Source organism: Monodelphis domestica, chromosome 3 (assembly GCF_027887165.1).
Source record: "Monodelphis domestica isolate mMonDom1 chromosome 3, mMonDom1.pri, whole genome shotgun sequence".
Lineage (NCBI taxonomy): Eukaryota > Metazoa > Chordata > Mammalia > Didelphimorphia > Didelphidae > Monodelphis > Monodelphis domestica.
Genome location: NC_077229.1, coordinates 377,721,444 through 377,742,062, shown reverse-complemented (window position 1 = coordinate 377,742,062; position 20,619 = coordinate 377,721,444). Strand labels below are relative to the sequence as shown.

Sequence of the window (20,619 nt, the reverse complement as noted above, 5' to 3'; positions counted from 1 at the left end):
TTATATTGATCATGTACTAAAAAGTGTATGTCCAATACACATAGAATTGGGGAGGGAATTAATCTAGACCAAGACCAATTTCTTAAAATATATTTTAAAGCAAATCAGTAGCTGGATTGTGAATTTCAGACTAATTTATCACTGAATTTTTCATGAACTGATATAGCTAACTCCAACTCAGCTTTTATCTGTGAATCTTTTTACAGAAATCTACTTCAGGTTACTTTAACAAGATACTTGTAAACAAACCTTGTTAGGGTAATCTGGAAGGAATCAAAGCCAGCAATGAATGATGCCAGTCGAGTCAGACTTTGCTTTCCTGATCCACCCACACCAACAAGAAGAGCATTTCCACGGGGAGTACGAAGGACACGAGAAATCTGAAGCACAATATGGACAAATATGAATGTTACTTAAACTCTGTGAATATAAACCTTCCCCAGCTTCTGATTAGGTTGTGCTCCCAAGTTTGCATATGCAGTATATGGAATTCAATTCATTTTCCCTTGGAAACAACTTCTATATTATCATGAAAGTTTGTTCCCAATTCATATCAGTTCAATTATATAAAATATACCTATCACTTCAGATATGAATATATTCTCTACCTTCATGGATTTTATATTCTGAAAAAAATGTAATATTTAATTAAAATATATTTTTCTTTGGAAAGAAAACAAATTTAAAGTTTCTATTTGGAATTGTAAAAAATACATTGGATTCTACCTCTGAAGTTAGAATGGAAATATAAGTGAAAAAGGGTGGAAAGATATAGACTGAATGATAGAATGATGAATAGATTCTAAATTGATCAAATAACTAGACATATAGAGAATTTTAGAGTCAGTTCAAAGTGAAATGACCACAGAAATATATTCTTATTCTTGAGCTGTCAAGGGTTTTAATCAATTACTTGGATAAAGGAATAGACAGGACACTAAATTGGTCACTAAGATGGGAGGGATAACCAACATAATGAATAACTGAAAAGAATCTAAAAAAATCTCAACAGGTGGCATGAATCTAATAAGATAAAATTTAATAGTGTTAAATATTGAGACTATCATCAGTTTAAAAAAATCAACCACACAAGTACAAAGTGAGAATGCATGGCTAAACAACATTTCATGTGAAAGAGACAGGTTTTATTATATGTAAGTCAATATAAGTTAATATTGTGACATGATAACTAATAAAGCTAATGCAATCTTGAGCTGACCTAATAAAAATATATAGATCAAAGAATGTAATAATCTTTTTGTGCTCTTCATTAGTATGGCCATAGTGGAAATAACATAGATAAATTATGGTCATCCAAAGGTGGGAAATTAGGATGATGAGAAGATAAAAAGGAATGTTCAAAGAAAATCAATCCAAGGAAATGTTAATACTAATGGTAATATTTAGCCTGAAGAAAAGACACAGAAAAGAAAAGAAAAGATGTGATAGTTTCATTTAAAATTTTAAGGGCTTTTATATATAAAAAAAGGAATTGTACTTGCTTTGCGTAGCCCCATTAAGTATAACTAGAAAAAAAAGGTGGAAGTTGAATAAAGGTAGAATTAGACTTGATATAATAAAAAGCTTCCTAACTTGACTTTTCCAAAAGCAGAATTAGATGCTTTAGGAGATAGGAAATCCTCAATTAAGAGGGCTCTTCAGGAAAAGAAAGGACAGCCATTTTTCAGAAATATAGTATAAAAGATTCTTGTTTAGGTAGAAATAAAGCTAGATAACCTTGGAAGTCATTTCTAATTCTGTGTAATTCTAAGATTCTATGAAAACACAGATTATAGCCTTTTTGAAGAAGCATGTAGAAAGTGTTTTTATTCCCTCAAAAGTTACCACAAGGTCAGAATCCTTTCTATCAGTCACTGGTAGGCAAAGGTACTAAGGGAATCTTGTACCCATGCTTCTCTGAGATTCTGGTCACAAATCAGAAAAGATATTAATTGGTCTGTGACGCCTACAATAGGGGCCACAAATTACCTACAAAGTTCTAAGCTATTTTTGATCTGCATAAGAGATAGAAGTAGAATGAATGTTAGATCTTTGGCACAAAGAGAAACAGACCAAGACCTAAAATATTCTATTTTATTGTCTCACCTTGCCTTCTTGCTATTCATTTAGATATAAGGAGAGTGTCAACAGGTTTTTAGGGTCCTCTAAAAACTAAAATTGCATTCATCAAATTTCAAAGGAAATGTAGACACAAGCTGTTCTAATAATTTTTAGTTCACTAAAAAGGACAGGTTTTCAACAGGGTTTCTGCAATTGAGGAGCTATGTTAGAGATTATGGACACATTCATATGTGACAAGTGCTAAAGCCATTCCCCAACTAATAGACATCATCTGAGTTTCTAGTTCTTTGCTATAATAAAAAGCTGTTAGAAATAATTTTGGAAATATGGGACCTTTCTCTTTTCTATTTTAACTGGGTTATGAACTGAATAGTGTTATTACTAACTCTATCAGTATATTGTGATTTTGTGTATTGCTACTAAATACATACACATATACAATTATCCCTCTCTGATAGTTTTACATAATAAAATTATTATATTTCCTCATGATTGATAGATTAGAAACAATACATTTTAAAATTATTTTTTAAAAATCTCTTTTCCTTTGCTTATATGACATGTTCAAATTCTAACCTCTGACTTTAAATGACTACAACCCTAGTTCTCAACTTAACTATGGTAATCATAATTGATTTCCCTGCTTTATTTTCTCCCCTCTCCCCATTTCATTTTATTTATCAGTGATATAATACTCAAATCAAAATGAATCCCTATCACACCAAATTGACTTAGTCGCAAATTAGCATTACACTTATGTTATAAATGAGTGACAAAATTGTTTTCCAAAACTTTACATCTAATTATATTATAGTGGTAGTCTCTCGGTGATCGAGAATGACAATTGTATTTGTGCATTATCATCTATTGATGTAGCCTCATGTGGCTTTGAAATCCAAAGGCTGAGGCACAGAGTTTGTGGCAGTTTGTCACATTATATTACTGATGTGTAAAAATCTTTAAGTTTCCTTTTACCTCTTGAAACATGCTGATTTACCTTTTTCTAATCTCTGCCCTTGTCTGATGTATCCCATTGATGCAAGACATTCTGATGCATCAAACTTTATAAAAAGATTTTATTACATATGGTTTATGACTCAATTCTGTAGAAAAGTTGATCTTGCCTTCAGGGTCAAAAAGATTAGGCGATTTAGAGGTAAGACTCTTAATTATTCAGCATTTCTTGTAGCTACCGAATTTTAGATTTTCTCTGAAATTGTCCCCTCCTTTTTAGAAAAATTTAGATCATCCCTTATTCACTTTCTTAGAAGAAGCAATGAAATGCACTTCTTTTTCATTCCTTGCTAATAGAATAGTCTAAAGGACTACTTGATAATGCCTTTGACCCTTCAAGACAATTACCAGAAAAAAACCTGAGTTGAAAATTAGTGTTCACTTCTCTATAATAACTGCTTATAAATATTTCTTTAATATTTTATGATAGTTGTCAACATGTACATCTGACTTCTAACCTTTAAAAATCAACAATGGCTACTATGTGTATAAATATAATTTTATTTCTGGTAAAGAACTGCTTTTTCCCTTTCCCTATTCAAGACCATGCAAGAGCAAATCATTTACTATATCCAGGCCTAGGCAGGGAAGTGGATAGATAGATGGGTGGTTAGATTAGATAGATAGATAGATAGATAGATAGATAGATAGATAGATAGATAGATAGATAGATAGATAGATAAATGGATGGATGAATGGATAGCTAGATAGACAGACAGATAGACAGATACATACATACACAGATGCATCGACAGATACATACATACATATACACATAGGCACCTAGAAGATACATAGATATTTAGATAAATACATATATGCATGCAAAAATGCATATATACATATATATATGCATAAACAGACACATAGAGAGAAAATAAAACACTCTATGCTTACTTGTATTGCCTTTCCAAAGATATCTGTGCTTTCTGTTAAACGCTTCTATTGCAAAATTTAAATTAGGCAAAACTGATAACTCTTCTTATTTAGAGATATGTTCAATGCATACTAATTTTTAAACTACCCTGATCTTTTTAAATGAAAGATACTATTTAAAAAATATGTCAACTAACCTCCCCACCAAAAGGACTATTTGCCTTGTTAAATAGAGACTATAAGGCAGACATTTTTAACAACTCAATATTTATATTTCACTTGTGAATAGCATGAACTGACATTTCTTTCATACCTTAAACATTAGTAAATACGGTGATGCTTCTAATTAATCAATTAACTTGGATTTAAAGGGGTCTGACATATATATTTGGGCCTTTGAGCAGACATTTGAAGTCACTTTTGGACCCATTATTTTCAGTTAGCTCAAATGCATACTCAAAATGCTACCCTTCTGTGTTATTCACTGTTTCTGTCATTTCTTATAAATGTGTCCTGGATAATCTTAGTGTAGATACATCCATATATAAGGTTTTGGTTTTCTATACAGAGAAAGTGATTGTAGAGGGGTTCAGAGTAGAGAAAAGAGTTGAAAAGTGAAAAAAGCAAGGCATGTGTCCTCAACTAGGTCTCTTTACCTTCAATTACTTAATGTCAATAAAAAAGCATATAATCAATTGCTTTTCCAAAGGTATGTGTGCTGATCTATTTTTCTTCATTTCCCCAAATACTCAGAACTACTGTCAAGGGGCTCTCATTTGTCTCAAGAAATATACCCATGGAGCAATTCAGAGAATTTACAAAAATATGACTCAAATATTTAATCCTACCATAAGCTCCCTGACAAAAATGAAAATTTCATGGGGAAATGTCTGCTCTCGTAGAAACCTGAACTAGCTATTTGTTCCCAAGAAAAGTCATTTAACATCTGGAAGTTACCTTCATATAGTAGCTATATGAAAACCATTTAGACAACAATATTCTTTTCTTTTGATTCCTTTATTGATTGAATATGGTGAGATTTATGTTCTTGCTAAACTACTTAAAACCAGCCCTCACTTATCTATTTAAATAAATGACTACTGAAGCACATATTAAATACTAGTTTATATGCTAAGTACTGAGAATATAAATATATCCTCATATATAATATATTTGATATATATAATATATAAATAAATATCATATATAAATAATATATAAACATAAATAAGGATATAATAAAGGATATGAATACAAATAAAAAGACAATATTTCTTACTATCAAGGAATTTAGGGGAAAGAAAATATATCAAAGAAAATATATAAAAGAGAGGGACAGAAAGGTAGATGAAGAAAGGGAAAGGATATGAACATTTATGAAACACTTTATGTGTGCCAGGAATTGTGCTAAGCACTCATCAAATGTAATTTTATTTAATTCTCACAAAAGTCCTGAGAGGGAGATTTTTATCTCTATTTTGTAACTGAAGAAACTGAGACAGGCAGATTAAGTGATTTTCTAGGGTTATACATCTGACTAAGTACCTGAGGTAAGATTTGAACTCATCTTCCTGAACCCAGATTCAGTGTAACTCACTTACTTCACTGTCTCACCTACTTTCATGGCTGTCTGCTTTCAAGCTAGAGAAGAAAAAGGTAATATCTCAAATCCCAAAGTCACTTCAACATTAGAGTACAGAGTTCCAAAAGGAGGTGAAGGAAATTGAAGAAGATGGCTGAAGTGCAGTCTCCATGATTTGGAAATGTCCAGAAAAAGATGTATACACCAAATTCTAGGCAAAATACTGTGAAAGTACACCTGTTTTAGGTAATCTTCCCTTTGGAATACACTAGTTTGACCTTAAAATTATACTTTGCACTCATAACTAAATATAAGTCCCTGTTTCCAATGTCATTAGCACTTCTTTGGTCTTACTTTTCACTCTTCATTGTTTTTACCCTCAAATTAACCAGTTTAACTAAGATGAAATAAGTACTTGTTGAATTTGATTAATTTAATTTAATTTAATTTGAGACATAAAAGACAGGATCTGAGGAAGTTCTCAGTGGATGACCTCACTCTTTGTATTGAAGTGAAAGGCAAGATTATCTTCCAGAGGAAGGAGAGTCTGAAGTTGAATTAGGGAAGAAAAATGACAAATTTTTGAGCAGTTGATGTATAGAATGTAATGTCATTGTTCAGATATGAACAAACTATATTGGGCCATAAAACTATTGAGGTTAAAGATAATATGTTTGCAATGAGCCTAATTGTGACACTTTCCAGCAGTATTCATCGGCTTAGGAACAAAAATTAAGTGAGTATTTGCTGAAAGCTTTCTAAAATGGTGCAGTAGAAGATGGCGTCATAGAGGCAGCAAATGTTCAGACCTCTGAAAACCCTTCCTTACCAATTACAAACTAAATGCTCCTAGGGGACTGAAAATCAAACCTAACCACAAGACAGAGCAAAGGAACCCTCCTTCTGGACTCAAATTAAAAGTTATGCTCCCCAAAGCCAGAATTTGAGAACACTCCAGTTTAAGGGGAAGGAAGAAAGAAGGTCCTGAGAAGCCTCCCCCACCTAGAGTGCTAAGCCTCCAGTGGCAGCTGGAACCTCTGGGCGGGCAAAGGCACTGGTCTGGAGGAAGTACCTTATAGGCAAAGCTGTGCCAGGTTCAGTGTGCCCAACACAGGCAGTAGGGTAGCATATAGAGAAGAAATGCAGAGCTCAGAATGGGCAGCAGTTGTAGCAGTGGAGACACTACATATTTCCCCCTCCCCCTTTCTCAAGGCAAATCCAGCAACACAGCTGGACTTAATCCCATCAAAGCCTTCAGAGGGCAGGGAAATTCAAACTCCAACAGACTGCACTGAGAGATATAATAACAAAACTCCAAGGGTGAAGATGGAAAGAAAAGCCCAAAACCAAAAAAAAAATGAGAGGAGCACGAGTTAAGGCAATAGCAGGGAGTAAAGAAGAGGTAAATATGAGCAAACAATAGTGAGGGACAGGGTGGGAGGGTAGTTTAAAAAGACTGTAAAGAAAATAAGGGGGGGATAATAAGGGAGGGGTAGAAAGGGAAGTAAAATAAAGGTGTGAATTAGGGGGACTGATTAAAAACAAAACATTGGCATAGAAGGAAATAGTGAAAGAAGAAAAGGCAGGACTAGGAGTAGAAATCAAAATGCTGGGAAATACACAGCTAGTAATCATAACTCTGAATGTGAATGGAATGAACTCACCCATAAAACATAAGTGAATATCAGAGTGGATTAGAATCCAAAACCCTACCATATGCTGTCTACAAGAAACACACATGAGGAAGGTAAATACACATTGGGTGAAAGTAAGAGGATGGAGACAAATCTATTGGGCATCAACTGATAAAAAGAAGGAAAGAGTCTCAATCATGATATAATTATGTATAATGAAGTATAATTACTTCATTAAAGAAAATGACAATGATGAGACATCCTTTCAAAACCTATGGGATGCAGCTAAAATATTACTCAGGGGAAATTCATATCCTTGAGTTCGTATATTAACAAATTAGAGAGGGCAGAGGTCAATGAATTGGGCATGCAAATTAAAAAACTAAAATGTGAACAAATTAAAAATCCTCAGATGAAGACTAAATTTAAGAGATACTAAAAATCAAAGGAGAAATTAACAAAATTGAAAGTCAAAGAACTATTAATTTAATAAATAAGACTAGAAGCTGGTACTTTGAAAAAACTAATAAAATAGACAAAAGACTGGTCAATCTAATTTTTAAAAAATGAAAGAAGAAAATCAAATTGATAGTATCCAAGATGAAAAGGGAGACCTCACCTCTAATGAAGAGGAAATAAAGGCAATCATTAATATTATTATGCCCAATTATATGGCAAAAAATATGGCAATCTAGGTGATATGGATGAATACTTACAAAAATATAAACTGCCTAGACTAACAGAAGAGGAAATAGACTACCTAAACAACCCCATATCAGGAAAAGAAATTGAACAAGCCATCAAAGAACTCCCTAAGAAAAAATCCCCAGATCCAGATGGATTCACAAGTGAATTCTATCAAGCATTCAAAGAACAATGAATCCCAATATTATACAAACTATTTGACAGAATAAACCAAGAAGGAGTTCTCCCAAGTTTACTTTACAACACAAAAATGGTACTGATACCAAAGCCAGTCAGGTCAAAAACAGAGAAAGAAAGCTATACACCAATCTCCCTAATGAATATAGATGCAAAAATCTTAAATAGGATACTAGCAAAAAGACTCCAGGAAGTCATCACAAGAGTTATTCACTATGACCAGGTTGGATTCATACCAGGAATGCAAGGATGGTTCAATATTAGGAAAACCATCCACATAATTGACCATATTAACAAGCAAACCGCCAAAAATCACATTATAGGGAAGAGTGAAGGTACAGGAGGGAGGGAAATAATGTGATTCTTGTAACCAATAAATAATAATGTTCTAAATTGACTAAATACATTAATTTTTTTTAAAAGGGAATGTGAACAAACTACCATGCCAAGGGTGTAATGAAAAGTCTTAAGACCACAGGGAGAGTTCTTGGGAAACTTAGATCTTTTTTTCCTGAAAAAGAGAAAACTTAGGGATCCATGAAAGTATTATTTTATTATTTTTAAAAATCTGATGTGGTTAAAAGGTAGTAGATTTATTAGATTTTCTTCCATTAAGCTTCATTAAGGCAAATGATTTAAAGTAAAAGGATTGGAGTTTTTAATTAAGTATTAAGTAACTCTAACAATTAGTGATATTCAACAATGCAATGTGCAAAAATAGTGACTTAAAGTCATTGAGAATGTTTAAGCAGAGACTGGATAACCATATTTTAGAAGACTTTTTTTTTTCATTAAGATTAGTGAAGATCATAAAATCATAAAGTTGTGAGGAGCTTACTGATCATGTAATTTGAAACAAATCTAAACAGAAAGCTGTGAAGTAATTGGGAAAATAAAATAATGCTATCATATTCTACCATAATTAAAGAAGTAATCATACAGTTTCTGCTTGAAGACCTCCAATGGCAAGGAGCACAAAAACTTCTTAAGGCAATGAAATTCATTTTTGGATGGCCTTTATTATTTGGAGGATTTTTAAAATTTTTATTTTAAAACAATATATGCCTTTCTGCAATTTCCATTAATTAATCCTGGTTCTCCATTGTAAGACAATGAAAAACAAATCTAATGCTATTTCACAAATGGTCCTTTAATTAAAATTGCCTTTTTTCTAGAAGTGGCAAATATCTAACAGTAAGAAAGTAATTTTTCCAATTGCCATTCCTAAAACTCCCTACACCAAAATATCCTTTCCATACCACCATTCTCCTGTATGTACTATTCCCTGTATTAGAATATAAACTTTTTAAAGAATAAAAAATAAATAAAAAGGTGCAGTATCACAAAACAAATAGGTATAGTTTTGTTGAAAAAAAATGCAGTGTCAAAATCATAAAGATCAAGTATGACTTAAAGAAACAAATAGGGAAGGATTTTCCACACCTAACCCTTGGAGAAGGTGGGAAATCAAAGGTATTGCACATTATGTTTATTTTTTTGACTTTTTAATGTATTGATCTGTTATACTAATTTTTTCCTCTTTAAAAACATTACTATTTTCTATATGAGATGACTCTGAGGTACAAATTGGGGAGGAATAGCAGAGATAATTACGTTGATGTAAAAAAAAAGAAAAGAATTGTGGGAAGACTGCAAAGAAAGTATAGTCAAAGCCATTATTAAGTGATCTTTTATTCAGTCATTGGAACAATCTGATTCAGAGACAGGGATGAGAAAATGGCAGAGAAAAGACATGAGTTCCTGAGGTACTCCATTTAGAAATAACTTCTTTCTTTCCTTTATTCTCACAACACTTTTCTCGTACCTCTCTTTCATCTTTGCATGTATGTTCTTCTTTGCACTTTATTTCTGTACGTATTCTGTATAAGCTCCTTAAAGATAGGTATGGTATCCATCTTTCTACCTCTCATAGTACAGGGCACAATATCTTGTATACAGTAGTTACACATAAAGGCCTGATGAATTAGTTGATTTAGGCTTGGGTGGAAATATAAAGCCTTTCTAAAGAAGGTGTTCTAGGGGGCCAAGTATAAAAGAAAAAGGCATCAGAAGAGTGAGATGATACAAAAGACAGTAAAATAAAAGTCAGGTTGTTCTTTGCTCCACAGAAAACTGAGATAACAAAGAAACAATAATATGAGCAATAGGTTTCCTAACAATTAAGACTTGCCTGACATAAAAGTAAATACCAAAAGGAACTATTTGTTGAGAAAAAGGGAAATCACAAATATAACAGAATTTTCATTTGATCTAAATTTATGTCTTAAGCTACATTTTATGACTTTTAAAATACCATAAGAAGTCTTTTTGACCAAACTTTGAACTTAGATGGCAATGACATTTATTCTATGTAACAAAAATAATAAGCCAGAAGCATTATAGCAAGACTGACAACAATGAGCATTTCATACTTTCAATGTAAGTGTTATTATTTCAAATCTATAGATGTGATATGTCACATCAGATTTAGAAATTAAATTGGAATGTAGCCTTGAGTTTATTTTTAAACTGAATATTTCTCTTATGATGAAAATGAAGAAGAGAACAAATATTCTTATGGGGAGCCAACTGTCTCTCACTTCCACAAGGCATTATTAGAAACACACTAGGTACCTTAACTAAATGAATCATGGCATCTGCAAAAAACACCATGTCCATGCCAACTCCACGGATGCTTTCATTGTATATTTGTAGAAACATATTTAAGCGATCTCTCAGGTGATTAAAAGATTCAATTGGCTCATAAATTTTGGGCATGTCAGCATCAGTTTCTTCAGAGTCCTCACCTAAAACAGAAAACCAAATTTAATATTGATAAGGAAAATACATAACTTTCCATCTTCCATTCAATTCACTCAACATATTGTATATTTCAATCAATATCCAGTGTATATCACAAATTTTCTAAATATTTACCATCATATAAACATTTTAACAAAGCATAATTACTAAGAGAAAAAACCAATATAATTGTTTTGAAAAAGCCATTTCTGGACATGGAAATTCAATACCTGCTTGGGCAGGAAATAATTGTGCCTGCTTGTTTGTTTTAATATCTTGAAGTTTCTGTTATTTTCAAAGACAAAACTTCACTATCTCCCAATTTACTCTATTCCTACATTACAATGTAATAACTTCCAAATAGAAGAGGTGTTTCTTTTTGGCAAGAGAAGTATGTTTTTCCAACCTTTTTTTAATGTGAAAACATGATTCAGAAATGAGCTCTTTCTAATAGTCTTCATGTAATATTGCTTAATGGTTTACAAAAACTAAAATTGAGTATTGCTACAAAGAGAAAGAAATGACATTGCCTAAAATCAGAAGGGGCTATGTATTTGAAAATTTAAAAGCATGGTTATCATGATAAGTTTTCCCCTTATTAAATTATGGGATAACTATTTGTTTGGTTGGAATTGGGAACAATTAAAGATGAGCATACTTTCTCACAAAATGCCTCTACCTTTCTGGGAATTTCTTTCTTATAACTTAATTTGAAATAAAGTTAATTGACTTCTTTTTTGAGGGAGGATAGTTCCCAATGCACTGCACTAAAACTATTTTAATTGTAATTCAAAAACTTTTTATAACCACACATAATATTGTCACATCTGCTAAAGATTGCCTGTCATCTCCAACCATTCTAAAGACATAAATGGTATATATAACAAATTATATTTTTTCTAATTGAAAAAATAAATTGAAGTTCATTCTCTGAATCTTGAATTGCTTCTGCCTAGAGGAGGCAAAGTAAACCCATTTAAAATTAAACAAGAGAAAAGCAATCACTCTATTACTTTTTCCACAATGAAAATACAAAATATCTGTTCAGAAAAATAATTCAAATACTCTCTCATGGAATTACTTCCACAACAAACTCTTCTTCAACATTATCCTTATACTTATAATCATTTTCCTTATTTTGCCCTATAATTGCAGTCTTCCTCTTTCAATTTTTAATTTATTTAAATTATTTGAGCACTATCCCAATTCCTTCCTTTTTTATTAACAAATTCTTTATTTCCTATATGCATAATTGTCATTCTACTGGTATTATTCAGTTATTTGAATGACATTAATAAATATACTATTCACAACTTATCTCCACATAATCTATTGCATATTAATGGAAACTGTTGAATTATGACTCTTTTTCAAGTATATTTTGAGGAAACACTTTATTTTCTTGGAATTTTTAGAATTACCAGTAGCTTCAGGTGCATCTCTTAAGAAATCAACAAAGTAAGAATCAATTCCACAATCCACCAAGAACTTCTTTTCTTCACCAAACTCTTCTTCCACCAAATTTGCTAAAGTTAAATCGAACCAATTCACATCCTCTGATACAGTGAACCGATCAGCAATAACTCGTTTACATTCATGTTTCCACAACTTAATCAATATCTGTGGGAAATATAAATAAATATTAAAAGACTATCAATGACTTCTTAGTATCTTTTCAGCATTGTTTGGACCTCATGCTAATCCCTTTATTCTTCAAGATAGTATGCATAGTCATGTCAGTGTTATGCCTATTATTCATCAAACACAAAACAAAGAGCAAGGAATTTTTTTTTTCTAACTGAAGTTACCTTTAACATTTTATTTTATTTTTTTAAAGCCTTACCTTCCAATTTAGAATCAATACTCTGTATTGGTTCTAAGGCAGAAGAGCAATAAGGACTAGGCTATAGGAGTTAAGTAACTTGCCCAGGGTCACACAGCTAGGAAGTATCTGAGGCCAGATTCAAACATCTCTAGTCCTGGCTCTCATATCCACTGAATCACCTACCTGCCCCAAAATTTTATTTTTAATAATAAATTGAAATTTATTCTCAGAATGTGAATTCCTTTCTGTTTAGAAGAGACAAACTAAACTGAGCCATTTAAAATCAAACAATAGAAAAATACATAAATATAAAATTAAAAGCCATCATTTTTGCCTGAAATGAGTTTAATATGTTATTTTTTCAAGACCCTGAAGTTCATCTTTAGCATCTTAATTCTTTTCTCCTTTGAAGAAACTGTTGAAGCAAAGTAAGTCCATTTAAATTCAATAGAAAAATAATGAAACAATTGCCTTTTCTTATGGAAAATTTATGCTTTGTTTATGTTACTGATGACACAAAGGTAGGAGGAACAGCTATCACCTTAGATATAGGGTGCTAATATGTTAGACATATTATATTCAGTTCTGAGTACTCTGTCTAAGAAAAGACATACTAGAGCCCTTCTAAACGAAAGCAGTCACAACCATGACTGTGAGATGTGAAGGTATGTTATAGAGGATGAATTAACGAAACTGGGGCTGTTCAGATTTAAAAAGAAAAAAAGTTGGTTGGAAGAACTTAAGAAAAAAATAGGAAAAATATTAAATACTTTTTAATGGAAAAGAAACTTCAATGGGAATTAGAAAGAAGACCCGCTTCCAAAGGCTGCTGAAAAATAAAGAAAGGTTAGAAGTAGAGTGACCTAAGATATGAGAAGTCTTTACTTCCCTGTTGCCATAACAGCTCCCACTGGTTGAATTCTTTTCCCCCAATCATTTTTCCTGTCTACTTCTTGACTTTGGACTTTATGTTATTGCCAAATTCTGTCTTCATATCATTATGCTGTTTTCCAGCACTACTAAGGACTTACAACCTTTCCATATTCCTAAGGTGGTGTGATGAAGGGGAGTCTGTTCATGGTTCTCCTGGTCTGAGTTCTCCAATTTCTGATCCAGATTTGAATCAATTGGCTTGTTTTTGGTTGGAAGATTTAGCAAACTGCTACTTGCCTTAGCCACCATTCATCTGGAGCCTTAATTCAATGCCAGCTTGCCTTTGGTTGAGTGCATAGCTGTCTGGTCCTTATATCACAGTCACACAGCTACTACAAAAATATACAAAGGAAGTCTCAAAGGAAAAATGCACCTTATGCACCACCTCATGTCCAATGAGAATGCCTGGAAGAATTAAAGTAAGAACTATGTGAATTGAATATATAGGAGATGATTAAATCCCAGATGTCTTATGCCAAAGGAGTAACAGAGCCATGTATCTTGGTTTGCCAGATTGGTAAGTGAGATTCCTGACTGCCATTAGTCACAAAAGTCAAGGGATATGACATATGAAGACTGAGGTAAAACCTTGGGCCAACTGAAGGATATTAGGGGAGGACTTAGACTGAGATTAGAAAGTCGGCACATGAAACTCTCAAGGGACTATTGGCCATATCTTTGAGCTTGAGAAAATACTCCTCTCTCTCTGTCTCTGTCTCTGTCTCTCTCTGTCTCTCTCTCTGTCTCTCTCTCTGTCTCTCTCTCTCTCTCTCTCTCTCTCTCTCTCTCTCTCTCTCTCTCTCTCTCTCTCTCTCTCTCTCTCTCTCTCTCTCTCTCTCTCTCTCTCTCTCTCTCTCTCTCTCTCTCTCTCTCTCTCTCCCTCCCTCCCTCCCTCCCTCTCTCTCCCTCTCTCTCTCTCTCAGCCATCTGCCTTATCTACATAAGCCATCTTGTAAACCTCAAAATTTCTCAGACTTATGAATGTTAGGGGTTTCCCCCATTGGGGAATCTTCTACTTAAAAAAATTCCCTAGCAGATGGTGAGAACTCTACTTGAGTGTGGGGGCTCTTTGCCTTGGGAATATCCCTACTCCACCCTACTTAGGACTGCTTTAGGACAGAGAGCTCCTTGAGAACAATGGAAGTACTTTGTTCCATGCTTATGGAAGGGACAGGAAGTTCTTTGAGTCATGACTGTTTTAGAATTGATACAATGGGATACTAAGTACCTATAAAGGTGGGGCAACTTGTAAACTACTTAAACCTAAAAGGGTGATAACTTATTCAGAGGTTTTTTCTTAATGAAATTTGTCGACACAGAAGCATTTTTTTCTGACTTACTAAAGAGATTTAAAACTACTCAGCTGTGAATTCAAAATGGGCGGTCCTTTAGAAACATCCACAGTGATTGGTAGATGTAAGGATTTAGGGGAGGTGACATAGGATATTTTGCCTTTAAAAATAAGAGCTCAGAGAAGAGCTGGAACTGATTCTGAGGGAGCTCATTTTGAGAAGACTCATTCTGAGGATCACGATTTCTGACTCTCATTCTGAAGGAGAGCTCCTTGAGGAGCTCCTCTGAGGGGCTCTGTCCCTCTGGGGTAGGAGCTCTGGAAGCTCTTGAGAGAGGCCCTTTGAAACAATCTCTGGCTGGAAGACTCTTTGAGGAAGGATGATGGCCTGGTGTTACTAGAATCCTTGTTTAGTCAGACCTTGTGGTGAGTGTTAAAAAACTGATTCTTTTCTTACTCTCTCTCTCCTTCTTTAATTACTCATTGTATTGTTAATTAAAAATCTCTATAAAACCCAATTGACTTGGGTATTTGAATAATTGGGAATATTTCCCTGGCGACCACCTCATATTTGATTTTAAAACCCAAGACACTGTAGTAAAACATATTTCTGCTGTCAAATTTACTCACCCTCTTTTATATCTATCACAATTTATATCTTCCACTATTTTAATCACTATAGTTTAAGACCTCAACCATTTTAAATCTCACAATCTCTGGCAAGCAGTGTGGACTGAGTTAGGCTAGAATCTGGGAACTCAGTCTCTTGGTCTCCAGTCCCTTCCTGAACTCAAGCCTGCTACCTGGCTGGCCTTAATTTGTCTGACCCAACCATGTAGGTAATTGGGCTCCCTGGTTCCTGCTTATGAAACAGACCAGGGCACATGGAGAATCTAGGACTTGATGGAGAAGAATTAGCTTAGCTGGGGACATATTTTAAGTTAGAAAGTCTGAAAACCTTATTTCTCTCTTTTTCTTTACTAATAAATACTTGTAAATTTCATGGAAAGTCTCCAAGATTAATTTTTATTCATAACAGAGCCAAAGAAGGCCAAAAAATAAACATAAAATCAAATGAGAGAAGTAGAGGAAAGGATGGGGAAAGGAGAAAAAAATAGGGAACATGGACATGGAAAGAAAATTAAAAGCTTGGAAACGGGTCCAAAAAGCTTACTAAAGAAAATAGTTCCATGAAAATTTGAATTGGTCAACAGGAAGCTAATGATTGCATGAGATATCAAGAAATAAGAAAATAAAATCAAAAGAGAAAATAGTAATGTGAAATACTTTACCAAAATGCCATTAAATAATATATACACATATATATATGCTTATATATATTCAACAACATTTAGCTCATCTACTAGTTTTATAATAATGTCAAATTTGGTTAGTCTGGTATATTCTTGCCAAAGATACATCCAGTCCTATATGTTTATCAACCATCTCTTTAATGGTCTATTCTAGACTCATTCTAAACTAGATGGCCTCTTCATTCTACATATTCTGAGGTTTTTATGCTTCTGAAAATTACTTAAGTGCTATTAAATGGAAAAATAATTAGATTAGTTCTGATTGTGTCACTAGGTCAGAACTAGGAATAATAAATACAGAGTCAGATCTAGTCATGTAAGGGAAAGGTTAATAAAATTTAGAGCTCTCTAAGTATTGAAGTGGCTGCCTCAGAAGGCAGTGTGGGGTCTGTTATCACTGCAGGTCTTCCTATAAAGGTAAGATGTTGTAGTGTGCTATAATTATTGTTCACTAACTAATTAGACTAGTGGGCTTTTAAGCCTATTTCCAACTAAGAATTTGCAATTTTCCATTATTTTTCTCTCTTTTGAGAGGATGAGGCTAAACCACCAAATTTTAGTTATGATACTTTGACAAAAATAAGGACTCTGCTGTGGCAAAGAAGGAAAATGCCAAGGACAGACATTTTGAAACAGAAAACCCAGACTAACAGAAATTACAAGAAAAGTTCAATACTTTTTTCTATCTTGCTTCCTGATATCTATGTACAAACCTTATAATAAAATCTAGTTGTTTACTCGAATATTTCTAGTAAACTTTTTTTTTGCCTTAATCAAAATGAGGCTAGAGGTTAGTAAGAAAGAGATATAAATGTAATGTTAGAGGGCAGCTAGGTGGCTCAGTGGATAAAGAGTAAGCCTAGAATAGAAGGTCCTGGGTTCAAATCTGTGGACATTTCCTAGCTGTGTGACCCTGGGCAAGTCACTTAATAGCAGTTATCTAGCCCTTATCTCTCTTCTGCCTTGGAACTGATACTTATTATTGATTCTAATACAGGAGGAAAGAATATAGATAATAAAAGCATGGGTAGCCGAAGAGCACAATCTCAGCTAAGGCATTAAGAATTCTTCTAATTGAGAAATCAGAGAGTTTATGATTGAACTTAGAATTTTTTTATAAAAAATAAATTTATGTCACAAAAGGAAAGAATCAAGTGGACCCTATAGGTCATTAAATTAGCACCTAATCTTAACTTTTAACTCTGAAATTATACAATTAGGTCTAGGATATTTGAGCCAAAATTCTAATTTAAATTCTCATGCGAACCTAAGTATTTTAAGTATCTACTTTAAAAAGTAGAAAAAGTAGAATTTAAAAAGTGGAAATATAATACATCAAAGTGTCACTGTTCTACTGATTTTCAGTAAAGTTGTCCTAGATAACACAATATGAAAGAGATATGCAGCAAGATTTCAATATTTCCATTATCTTTGACTTCATTGATGTGAGCATGAACACCATCATGCAGATGAAAAACACTAAGTGTGTAAATAGATAGAGATGTCTTTGTAAGGTGGTTTAGAGAGAAAAAAAAAAGTCCTGTGTGAGAATCAAGCTTCTAGTTATGGGCTTCTTTGCCTCAATATTTTCTCTTTACTACTTATTAAGGCCTTCCAGATCTTATGCTCCCTGGTATAGTTTTGAAGAACTCAGGTCAGCACCCCAGAAGTCATCTACTTATCCTGCCCACTTTAGAAATGAAGAAACTGGGTCTCAGAGAGCTTAAATGATTCTCCAAGATTATAAGGGTAGAAAGTGAAAGAGACAGGATACAAATGTATGCCCTTTCACTCTAAAACTAGTACTTTTTCTACCATTGCATGCTTCAGAAGATTTTATAGAATACTATGAAAATAATGTTTTATTTGGTCAATATAGTCATGCAAATTAAGGCCCAAAGAAAAATATAGGTTGGGGTAGAGCAATTATTCATATTAACAGGCTAAATTCATTAAGATTTTGCTGAATTAGTGGGATGGATTTTTTAATGATCTGAATAGGTACTAAATATAGTAATGTAACCAGAATATGAACATGATATGCAAAATATTTTCAAAGAATCAGATAAGAAAAATATTATGTGATAATAGTAATATTAGCGTAAAATACTAGACCTGTGGTTTCATTAGTATGGGGAGATACCACTGAGGAATTTCCTCTGCCAATAAAAGGCTCACATTTACTCTGCAACTTATAGTCATTGGGAGTTGTCTTGAAAATTGCGAGATCAAAAACCTTTTCCATGGTCACATAGCCAATATGTGTAAGTGGCAAGACTTGAAACTATATTAGGTTTCTCTCAATTATAGTACTCTCATAAAAATCAATTGGAACTCAGTTATCTTTAGTAATAAATAAGTACAAAAGGGAAAATATTTTAAAATAAGGAATATGTAAAAGTTATATTCTAAAATTTAACAAATTTGGTAGTCATTTTGTTGAGGAAGAATCAGGATTAAGATAATTTACTGCTAATACAGTGAAACTCTACATTCTGTATTTTGGCAAAGTTTCCTTGGCGAGTGCTACATTAAATTTATTTCCTTGTAAATGTTACCTTCAAAGGGAAACTAATTCTTTGTCTAAGTATTTGGTGAACTAACAATTTATATGGCACTTTACTTGCAAAATAGTTTATTATTTCATTTCATCCCCAAAATCAAGGTGGTATATGATATTATTAAAATCATTTTGCAGATGAGGAAACTAAGGTTGACAAAGGCTAAGTGATTTGTTCAGGGTTACTGTCTAAAGCAGATTAGAACTCAGGTCTTCTTTTCTCTGGGTCCAACGTTCTATCCAAGAACCAACTGGCTACTACTAACAAGTAATATGCTTCATTATAGCTTTGCTGACATCTCCAATTTTTCTGTTTACTCTGCATGCAGAAATATCCTTAAAATCTTAGCTTTTAACCACATCATCTGAGTTAAATTAGGTCTGAGAGGATGAATCTACCACAAGGCTAGGAGTCCTCATGTGTATTAAAAAAGGAATTGATGAGTTTGGTAGAATAAGAAAAAAAAAAAGATCTACCCAGATCTTCCAAAGTCTAGTCTTAAAAGTGGTTGCACTAAAGTCTGGGAACACTGGACATGGTCCTAATTCAAATTGAAGTACAAGCATAAATTTCCCAAGTCAAATATAAACCTATTTAGAGACTAAACTCTATATTCACTATCTGAGGATCAAATTCCCTCCAGTTGTACAACATAGTTTATTTTTGAGAAGAAAAAGTCTTATTCATTGTACATTATATTTTCATTCTTAAGTGAGAATGTCAAGTATAAAATCTGGAGTATATTGGGACAATGAAATGGATATATGTTATAAAAGTACCTATATTTTCATATCCTTTTGACCCTATCATATCACTACTGGGTCTATATTGCAAGGTCAAAGACAGAAAGAAAGGTCTCACTTGAAAAATATTTATAGTAGAATTTTTTTTGTAATAACAGAAAGGGAAGCAAAGTGAATACCCATTGATTAGAGAATGGCAAAAGAAATTGTGGCATACTAAGGCAATGCCATACTATTAACCATAAGAAATGATGAATATGAAGAATCATGGGAAATTTGAAAAAATTAATATAAAGTAATGCAAAATGAAATAGAAAAGAACAATACCACCAATAGCCACAATAATGTAAAGAAGAACAATAATAAAAGAAATCAGAACTTGGATCAATGAAATGACTATGATTCTATAACCATGAAAGCATAATATATATTTCTCCTAAAATGTGTAAATTTGTCTTTTTATGGTTTACAGAGTTAATTTTAAAATTATTCTAGAAGGTTGTTGTTCCCTCCAGAAGCAGTATAGTGCAGTAGAAAGAGGATGAATGTGGAATCAGCTCATCTGGATTTGAATTCTGACAGTCATTTTTTGTGTGACCTTTGGCAAGTCCCTTAATCACCAAGCTTTAATTTCCTTGCTTATAAGATGAGAGTATTGAACTATATTTCTGACTTCCTTTTACTTTTAAATCTATTGTTTTATTTCATAAAATTCAACTTTTCATTCATTCATTCAAAAATTCCATTTTGTTGCACACCTGAATTAGCACTAATGGCCTGTGTGCCTTTAAATAAGTGACTATTTCTGTCTATTCAGTCTTCTCATCTGTAAAATAAGGAGCTAAACTCAACAATCATTGAGGTTCCTTTTATCTCTAAATCTATGGTCTATTATCATAGCTTGAAAAAACTAAAGATGAAACATACATTCTCAGCAGACAAATGGTAGATACCAAGTAGGGATGATGGTATATGCCACCTGATTCAATCAATAGGACCAAATATTTTGTGTAACTGTACTTTCTTAAAAGGAAGTATTCTATTAAAAATGGTTAATTAAGAAATAATAGTTACATAATAG

At 33.0% G+C, this 20,619-nt stretch overlaps 1 protein-coding gene across 1 annotated transcript in view; it reads right to left on the bottom strand.

Annotated features, from left to right (window-relative positions):
• The window catches only part of DNAH5 (dynein axonemal heavy chain 5), a 439,069-nt gene that overhangs the window by 105,774 nt on the left and 312,676 nt on the right, over positions 1-20,619 (bottom strand). The window contains exons 51-53 of the mRNA XM_001372730.4: positions 12,294-12,492; positions 10,705-10,877; positions 250-380 (exon numbers count right to left, since the gene is read on the bottom strand). Coding sequence (XP_001372767.4) covers positions 250-380; positions 10,705-10,877; positions 12,294-12,492 — 503 coding nt within the window. The remainder of the gene's footprint in view (positions 1-249; positions 381-10,704; positions 10,878-12,293; positions 12,493-20,619) is intronic.